The sequence below is a fragment of the Leuresthes tenuis genome, unplaced genomic scaffold (assembly GCF_036924035.1).
Source record: "Leuresthes tenuis unplaced genomic scaffold, fLeuTen1.0.hap1 SCAF_16, whole genome shotgun sequence".
Taxonomy (NCBI): domain Eukaryota; kingdom Metazoa; phylum Chordata; class Actinopteri; order Atheriniformes; family Atherinopsidae; genus Leuresthes; species Leuresthes tenuis.
In genome coordinates this window covers 24309315-24318930 of record NW_027325370.1, presented here as the reverse complement: position 1 = coordinate 24318930, position 9616 = coordinate 24309315, and the positions used below count along the sequence as shown (strand labels likewise).

The following is a 9616-nucleotide window of genomic DNA, read 5'->3' as shown; positions in this document are numbered from 1 at the left end:
GGTTTATTTCCACGGATAATAACCGGTCGTTCTTTCACAGTCAATCTACATATATTTTCACTGAACGTTTTTTAAATGAAAAGCGTCATTGTTCTGAGTTTTGAAACACTTGAAGGCCTCCCAGTTGTGCGCTGCAAGTGTGACACAAAAACTCCCAAGCCGCCCTTGAAGGCACCTCAGTGGCTGCGCGTTAACGCTCTCACGTGTGTCCTTCACAAACAATTCCCCGCCTCCACTGTGATGGGTGGCGACACCCGCGGAGGGGAGTCGCAGCCCGCACCACGCCGAGTCTCAAACTTCGGTCACATCTCTCTACGCTGCGGCTGGATTCGTCTCCTGCGTGTCAGAGAGCAGCAAGAAAGTCTACGTTTCAGTTTCAACAATGACGTTCAGGAGGCTGAAGAAGGTGAACTCCAGCGGGCCGGCCAGCGGAACCGCTTCTCAGGACGACATTTATTTCCCTTCGTCAAAGTCAGACAGCTGTCGGACTGTGGACTTACCGACAAACTCCTCGGAGGTTTATAACTACAAGACACTGGCTTACTCTGGTGGGACGCTACCCAGGAACTTCAAAAAGGTAAGACACGTACCTGTAGCTTAATTCATCAGTTTGGTGCTGTCTGTAGTTTCCGTCCAATGAAGCTAAAAGTATCTGACATAATTTCTAAGCTGTGTTATTAGGCTTATTGAATACTGTTTTGAACTGTGTAACTTGAGATTTATTTATTTTTTTGGTCAAGGTTAGACTAAACCAAGGATCTGTTTATCAGTTCAGTGTCAGTGTGTGACTGGAAATCTCTGGGAACTACTGCTAGAAGATCCCAAATTCTCTTGAGACACTTGTTATGTACAGATGGCATCCTAATGAGTGCCAGCAGAAGTTAATACAAGTGTGGACCACCCATACACACACACACAGTCTGATGCTCTTCATACTTTAATTTGGGCATTTGATTGAAATGCCGAAAGTGAGAAGAAAGAAGAGAAGAATCGAATTTGAGTTGTTTTTCAGGTGTTTAGTTGGGAGCATTAAGGTTACCAAAACCCATTTAGGAGCTTACTCTTGGTGATGTGTGAGGAATTCCTTTGTTAAAGAAAGGAGTTCAGATCATATTTACTGGGTTCACTCTCCTGACAGCACTTTCAGTGCACAGAAGCACTTTAATCTGCTCCGCGATGACTGTTCTCTTCACATTGGTGTCATTCAAGAACAAGAACACTCTGAACGTGGCTTCACACAAAATCGGTCGTTTTAACAAGACCATCCGGGTCCACGTGTGAAGTTGAGTTTTAAGACTGACAGCGATGGTGGAGAGTGACGCCAGCTTGAGTCTGTGTTGCATAATGCTTGTCATCAGGGTGCATCTTTGGTTGTTCGGTCAGCACATTTTCTGGACTGTTGCTCCTCTCATAAATCCATGTCAACCCAATTCTGTAAACTCTGGAGGTTTTGTAAGGTTTTGAGGGCTGCTTTCAGGCAGGGCATGTGTCGCTGACAGAGTACAGTCCAGTTGGAGACACGCTTGTCTCCAAACCCACACACCATCAGTGTGCAGCAGCAGCAGCAAGAGTGCGGGGCTACAACACTGCATTGTGTACGCTCAGGCAGGCAGATCCCGTTAAGCCACCCCCGTTGGGCTCTGTGGGTATTTGGGAATAAATGCTCTCATTGAGACGAGTGCGGGACAATTCTGTAAGTGTTGGGACATAAAGAAAGCAACATTTTACTAGGCAGAGAGACTGTAGCACAAAGCGGGCTTTCATGGGAGTAACATTTGAAAATGACCCAGTTGGAACAGAGGTGAGCCCATTTTTATGTGATTTACTGGGGGCTCCTGGTGCAATACCCTTCTTATTTACACAGTCAGGTAGGGCAGGGGCCCGACCGGCTACTGATTTGACTTTTTCCTCTCAATGCAGTTATTGTGACCCGGTGTTCACCACTGCATCTTGTGTGTCTCTTCGGATAGACTGGAGTTTGTGTGAGCGCCTCGAAATGATTTCAGATAGGTCAACAGTTTGAGCGCTTCAGGGCTGCTGATTTTGTGTGATACTGGTGCCAAATTTAGCTGAAGGTTTTCTGTTAAGGACATACAGAGTAAAGAGTAAACAAACAAGAAGACAGACATGTCTTTCTTGTCTCAGGAGCAGCATCTCAAAGCCGACACCATGGCTCAGTGACTTTAAAAACAACAAACATGCTGCACAGCGCACGCTTGCCACATTGAGACTTGTTGAACCAGTGGACTCGCCGACATGTGCTGTAGGTGTCTCCAGGAGATGTTGGGGTGGTGGGGGGGAGGCCTTATGAGTAATCTTGCGCTAACCTCGTGTACATTTCTGACACGCTTCATGTCTTGTTTCGTTTTCTCCTCACAGGGCGGCGGGCCACAGAAGTGGAAACCCCTAACACAGTCACCAGAACCGCAAAGGTACAATCTCCCACATATCTCCTTGAAGTCTTTTTCAGCAAATCTATTTTATGACCACTTCCCCGCTGTCTCTGAGCGAGGGGCCCTCATCCACACAGTGATCGTTTGTAGCCGCGTACATTGTTACGTGTGGCATTCTGGAGAGCTGTCATGAATTTTCATGTATTTTACTGCTTCTGTCGCACACTGACGTCCTTTAGTCTAACAGATCGTTGTACTGTGTCTGTGACTGTGACGTCCAGACGCTGCTGGACACAGGCCGAGTCCTGTGCTGCCGGCAGAGATGCCCTTTAATGCAATTTAGATAAAGACACACATTCATTTAGCATTTTAATCGTTGGAGTCTTGTTTTGTAAATCATTCTTAACAAAGACTATAAGTATCATCATTCTGTATCCCAGTGGATACGCTGTAAAAAAACCGACTGTTTGGAAGGGCCCAAGAAATTTGGGATGTGAGTGATCTGTTTAAAAAATGTCCCATTGCTGAGAAGATGAGACATGAATGCTTTGGATTATTGCCTTTATTATTGACTGATGTAGTCAATTTTATGTCCCTCCTATAGCCCGAAATGAACAGTGCAAATATGGAAGTGTATTCAGTTTGTGATGATTGAAACTGCATTAAAGAAAACCTGCAGCCGTTAACTGTTGGTTTAAAGATGGCTGGTGGGATTCATAGATTATCTGAATAGGTGCTTATTGACTTATCTTTTCATCTCTGTCTTAGACATAAAGATCAAAGAATTTTTTATTTTTTTCAGGAAGGTGGTGGTTCTGGAGAAAAAAGAAGAGGAGACATTTGGTTTTGAGATTCAGGTAAGAAGTTTAATCGTCACATATGAGGCCTTTCAGAATCTTTCAGAGCGCAGTTTATCGGGATTTCCATGATCGGCCACATTTCTAATACCAGATGATCTGCCTCTAAGTAGCAGAGGCATGTGCATCTATTCATGCACACCCTTTAATCCGAGTGTTTCCCTGCACCGGCAGGAGTGAAAGGTCATGCATCAGTCAAACGTCTCGTTCAGGTTAATCCTATGACTCGAGGGAGGAGGAAATGCTCTTTTTCTCCCTCCCTCCCAGCATCTGTACATTAAGCCGTGTGTTTCATTCACACACTCCTCTTGTAATGCCTGCTCCACTCTCGCCCACCCAGCCGGCACATATCGCCCTGCAGCGTCGTCTCAGAATGTTGGCTCTGTATTTCAGAGCCCGTCCTTTAAATAGTTTTCAAACACGATTAATGCGTGCAGGGGATAACATGGATAATGTTATACTTTGGTGCTCACTCAAAGCTTCTTGAAGTATTTCTTCGAGGAAAAGACACGGTGTTCTATTTACGCTTTCGTTAGGCATTCCCGCCCTTCCTGCCTGCCTGTGGCCAGAAGGAAGTGAGGCCATGAGGAGCAGTTTGATGGTCAGTGGTGACAGCCATGAGTGTGGAGTCTTGTGTTTCCTGGTGGTTTCCTCCCTCAGTTTCTGTAGTGTTCATGTGGAGCCATGGAGTCAGCATGTAAATGTGATATTTGCCTTGCAACGATATTTGCATGGCTACGTGTTTATCTTTCAGGCTGCTGAGAGGGACGCCAGCAGCTGCGAAAACAGGCAGATCTGAATCATTGTCATTTCCAGCCATACACTCATGCAAGCCTGATCCATTTTTCTATCAGTGGATTTGACTCTCTTTGTTATTTTTTATTTATTCATTTATTTTTAAAGCTAAAACCTCCTGTAGCAGCAGCACGTTGACTGGCTGAACGTAGGATGAGGAGAGGAGGTGCATTCGTGTTCTGCAGCACTGTGGTCGTTTGCAGAGACACTGCGGTGACTGAAACAAGGAAGCGCGTGCAAATGCATGTGGAAGTAACAAAAGCAGGTCTCCCAGACAACAAAACATTTGGTGGGAGAGGAGGCACACAAGTTTAGATAAGAGAAATGAACCAAAGCAAGGAAATGATTATGCGTCACCATCTAAGTGTGCATTACAAAACTATGGAAGTACCTGCTGCTTTGGACTGTTGGTCAGACAAAAGGAGACCTTTGAAGACGGGCTTTGAATTTTTCTATATTTGTGGCGGTGAAGCTGGCCATATAATTAATCTGTTAATTAAGAAATCAGTCCTCAAATTAATCAGTGACAAAAAAAATGTTTGTCTTAGCATATTCTGCTTTTTGAACCTTTGTACCTACTTAAAATAACATGACGGTAGTTTTCAAATTAGTTTTTTCAATATTTATTTAGCTCTCATTGGGTTGTATTTAAATTGATCAATTTAACATCAACTTACAATGACAAAAGCCACCAGTGGATTTATTTTATGAGACAAGAAGGGGGAAAAAAACCTCCCTGGTTTTCTTGTTTACGTCACATCGTTTCGTGATGCGGCCATTGTTGCTTCCTTGTCCGTCATGTCTTCCTCTGCATGTCATTCAGTGGTTTTTCAGAGGTGCATTGTGACATTTTCACAAGAACAGACATCAGTCACGTTGTGTAAGCTCGTTCCTAGACATCAAGAAAAACAGAAGCGAGCTTTGTTTTTGCTCAGAACGATTGCTCTGGCCTCTTTCAGACTTACGGCCTCCACCATCAGGACCAAAACTCGGTGGAGATGTGCACATTTGTGTGTAAGGTGCACGAGGACAGCCCCGCCCAGCTAGCAGGACTTAAAGTTGGTGAGTAAACATTTCTTCCATGGCTATGGTTCTTCTTTTTACTTGAGCCGTGTCTGTTTAACCTAAAATAACCTGAAAAGCACTTGAATAGACACGGGGGGGAGGGGGGGTGAGCGAGACACGATGTTTTGGTTGAACTCGTACTGTTTTGTGTGTTCCAGCTGACATTTTAAACTGTATGTCAACAAAAGCACTCATGAGTTTCAACCAGATGGTTGACGGTTGAGGGAAGTACAAATATGACCGCACGCTTACTCGGGCAACATTTATTTGCAACCTACGTTTACCAATGATATTTTTATTAGACAAATATAGCTTTTCTATTTGGGCTGTTTTTTTCCATAGAGCAGCATGAATGTTGAGGATAAATGGTCAAAAAAACTTAAACTGAACTGACAAGAAGCAGCTCACTGCTCCATTTTACTTCAATAAATGATCTCTGGTTGGGAATCTTGTGACGGCTGAGTGAGAACCGTGTTAAGTCTCCATCAGTCTGTCAAAAATGAGGGACGGTGAATATCTGCCGCTGTTGCCGCCACTTCTTTCCTACATCCAGCCCGAGTGTTTCACTTCGGTTTCGCTTCCTACATTCCTCGCATGCTACCTCTATTGTCTCCTGCGTCTCGCTGTGAACACAATGAGCTCACTGCTCTGCTTTTTGAATGGGGGGGGGGGGCTTTGTGACGAAGCCTCACAAAGGCCGCTGTCACGTTTGAAAGTCTGCAGCACGTTTAATTGCTTTGCTGAGCCAAAGGACAACTTGCATGACTCCTCTTGCAGATAAACATTAGCAGCTTTAGAACTCAACACCATACACCGAACCAACACGTGTTTCCCTTCACACGAGGAGACCGAAACGTAGCGGCGAGCGCCACGACTGCACATTTGTGTTTCACACATGTTGAGGTTCCATTTACAATCCAACAAGCCTCAGCTGGCTGCTTCTTGAAGTAGTTTGAGCCACAATGGACGAAAGCATTCTGGTACACATACGTTGTTTAGATTTGTGTGTGTGTGTGTTTGTGTGTGCAGGGGACACCATTGCGAGTGTGAATGAGGCCACGGTGGAGGGATTCCTGCACAAGGACATTGTTCAGCTCATCAGGGCCAGTGGCAACACCCTCAGGTAAACAGATTCAGAAGCAACAGCTTTGTGCTGGTGCTCCTCTTGCTTCCGTTTCTAAGTGAATATGTTCACTTTGTTCTGTTGCAAAAATGGTTAATCGATTGGACCCATAACAGGGAGAAATGTGAACAAAAAAACTAAAATAGTTGTGCTCTTCTGCTATTCAGGCAATCTCAAGGATGTTTTACATAGGGGGATTAATGCAGTTTGGCATGTTGAGCCTCGGGTTTTTGGTGACGTGAACATAGTTCTCTACCTTGGAACCTTGTGATGAGCAGATAAGCTGCTGTGGAGGGGGTCATGTTTAGAGTTTCAAATGGAAATTGGGAATAAAAAAAAAACAGCCATTGTCACTCTTTCATATCCTGATGATGGTCCTTACTGTCTATAACTTACGTTATATCTGCAAATTTGGCCAAAAAATCACCCTCATTATGGGTGATTGACTTTTTCAGCATTTCTTTCTTGGCTCATTTTCAGCAAAAAAAAAGAAAAAAGAAAAGAAAAAAGAAAAGAAATAGCTGTTTGCTATCATTTTACAGCTAAACTAAAGTGGGAAGTCGGTTCATTTTGTGCTGACGACAGCATCTCTTTTATGGAACAGGACGCAGAATCTAATGAAGATCCACCTGGTTTTACAAAGAAAGCTGACACCACCCCCACCCCCCCACATCATATTTTATTGAGGTTTCATGTTTTTGACGTGTCGGCTGTCACAAAAAGGCTCTGTTGATCCTTCCTTGTTGAATTCTGGGAGCTGTACAACATGACATGAATGTTATATTGGAGACTGATCGTAATGAAGAGCAAGACATGGGTCACAGTTTATGTCACAGAGGCGGGAAAGTCTAGGGTCTACTTGAACGTTTTATTTACTCTAAAGTAAACTTTTGATCCAGTCAATGCCAGAAATTTGCCTTACCTTTTAAAATATGAGGTTTTGGTTCAGTATGTTTTGTTGGAACTGTTATGAAAATTAAGTTATTTTGTTTTTTGTTTTTTTTGTCAGTTAACTTTGGCATCGCTCGAGGCACATGGCTATCACGGCTCCGTCTGTCAGTTCGCTTAGTGAGTGTTTAATTGGAGCCAGGCTCTCTTCCTCACCCTCCGTCTCTGCTTGTAAAAGATTAAAAGGACAATTAGCGCAGCTCCGCTTTAAGCTTGGAGATCCGCTGCAAAAAGAACCGCATCAGTGTCAATGTGGGCACGGCTTTTACACACTGACTTCAAGAAATGATTTGCACCACTCGACTCCTTATGAACTGCAAGAGTGTAAACAAGCTCCATGGGTTGTTCTTCCACCCCTGATCCAAAAAGATTTGCAGCACTGAAGTGTCACAGAGTGGAAACTGTATAAGTTTATCGTTCCCCACTGCTTGTAAACTGCTGTTCGACACCAGGCCCGTTCCTGTCCCTGACTTGTGAAAAGAGCCTTTAGTGTTTTTAGTGCTGTTTTCTACCCTTGTAGTTTTAATAAGCACTTCCTGTTGAGCTTACTAACTCTGTGGCCCATCTGGTTTTTCACTTGCAGGCTGGAGACGGTTTACAGTGACTCGATCCGAAAAGCTGAGCTGGAGGCTCGGCTGCAGTATTTAAAGGTGAGTGGTTTTGTTTTAGTGTTTGGTGTAAAAGTTGTCAGGAGTGAGTCGGCCCTTTTTTGTGTGTTCAGCAGCCTTACACGCACACACAGTGATACATCCCGGATATAGAAAGCACCTCCCCCTCCCTCCACACCTGTCTCCTAGCAGCTCCACCTGTTCCATCAGCAGTCGGTGCAGCAGGCTCACAGATCGCCGCAGACATTCTCAACTCGAGCTGCCTGTGAAGTGGCTCAAGTGAGCGAACTGTCCCCAAACACTACAACAGCTGTCCCGCAGTAATCCGCGGCAACACAGCCGCCTTCTCAGATACTAATCCATCATTTTAAAGATCAGCCTGCTGCTGAACACGCTGCTTTTGTCGCAGCTTGAGATGTAGTGGAAGTTGAGGCTAAACCACACTGACACAGTCATAATGGAAAGTTATTTTATGCTGTTGTTGCTGTCCCAGTCTGCTTAAACATCTCTTTTTCTCTTTTGTAGCAAACTCTCCATGAGAAGTGGGATGAATATCGCTCGTTGATGGTGCAGGAGCAGAGGCTTGTTCACGGTAGGTTGTCGTGTTTACCTCAACTGATTTAGGATTTTTATTCAGGCAGAAAAAGAACATGATGGCGGATATTTATTTGTAAACTGAGATTAATGTAGTTTGAATGGGATTATCAGATGATAATGAAGATGTGACTTTACGATGTGACCTTTTAAGGATTGGTCCTCACACTGTCCTCTTCTCCTGCAGGCATTGTGTTGAGCGATGCTGCAGTGTACGAGTCCCTGGAGTCAGCAGGTGTGTACGGCAGCCTCGGCGCTCCCAGCCCTGCGACTCAGAGAGCCCTCCGATGCACCGGCAGCACCAGCAGCAGCGCCAGCTTCCTCAGCACAGCCACTGAGGACGACCCTCTCTACCAAACCTGCCTGTACCAGGCTGACGGCAACGTGGACTCGGATAATGCGGACGAAAAGAAAGAAAAACAGCTGCCGCAGAGGCAGCAGCGTCTCCGACCGGCCAGCGAGTTCTTTACAACAACTAAGACTCAGCTTACCCGCAGCGCCAGCACTCGCAGCTACGTGAGGGGATCTTCATCCTCCTCCACCTCAGGGGAGAAGCAAGGAGGATTTGGCTCGTTGCAGAGGAAGCCCAAACAGAAGAGCTTTCGTAGGCGCCTCCTCAAATTCATTCCAGGATTGAATCGACCACTGGAAGAGGAGGAGAGCAAGCTTTGAGCAGCAAACAGACTAAAGCACCACTGTCAAACTAAACTACCAAAGAAAACAGCAAGTTGAAGAGTTTGGGACCAAAGTGAATCGGCTCTGTAGTCGCACCTCTGCCCTGTTTTAAATGGGTCGCCCAATGAACATTTTTGCTACATTCAGTAGCTTTCAGTGTTTCACAGGTGTACATAACCTCTTTCTGTTTGTTTCGAATTTTAAGTTATTTATTTATTTCTACTTGTTGTTTTTCTGTACAAAATGAAAGATGTTCCCTTTTTTTGGGTTTTTTGCCCCTGCATCAACAGGTTTTTATTTTGACAGCTGAAGAAAATGCCTGCTATAGCTGTAATTGTGCAACTTGACTTTTTGCAAGAGACGAGCTCATCGTCAGCTTGGGACGATTCAGATCCTGTTTTATTTTTCCACCAAAATTAATGGCTCTAAAAATAAAATCTGTGGCATTTCAACATAGTACGCTCGTTATTTTATGCAGAACTTGGAAGAAAAGTTACTTTGTTCAACCAGCCGCAACTTTTTTTGGCTGCTAAACTAGACTTAGCTCCCTGACCTCGA

At 44.6% G+C, this 9616-nt stretch overlaps 1 protein-coding gene across 1 annotated transcript; it reads left to right on the top strand.

Annotated features, from left to right (window-relative positions):
• The first annotated feature begins 257 nt into the window (after window positions 1-257).
• On the top strand, window positions 258-9510 carry tamalin (trafficking regulator and scaffold protein tamalin). Its single transcript, XM_072367401.1, has 8 exons — window positions 258-577; window positions 2380-2432; window positions 3196-3250; window positions 5005-5107; window positions 6140-6233; window positions 7765-7831; window positions 8315-8381; window positions 8571-9510. Exons 1-8 carry the CDS (start codon window positions 383-385, stop codon window positions 9053-9055), a joined length of 1119 nt encoding a protein of 372 aa, XP_072223502.1. The 5' UTR covers window positions 258-382; the 3' UTR covers window positions 9056-9510.
• Window positions 9511-9616: the final 106 nt, after the last annotated feature.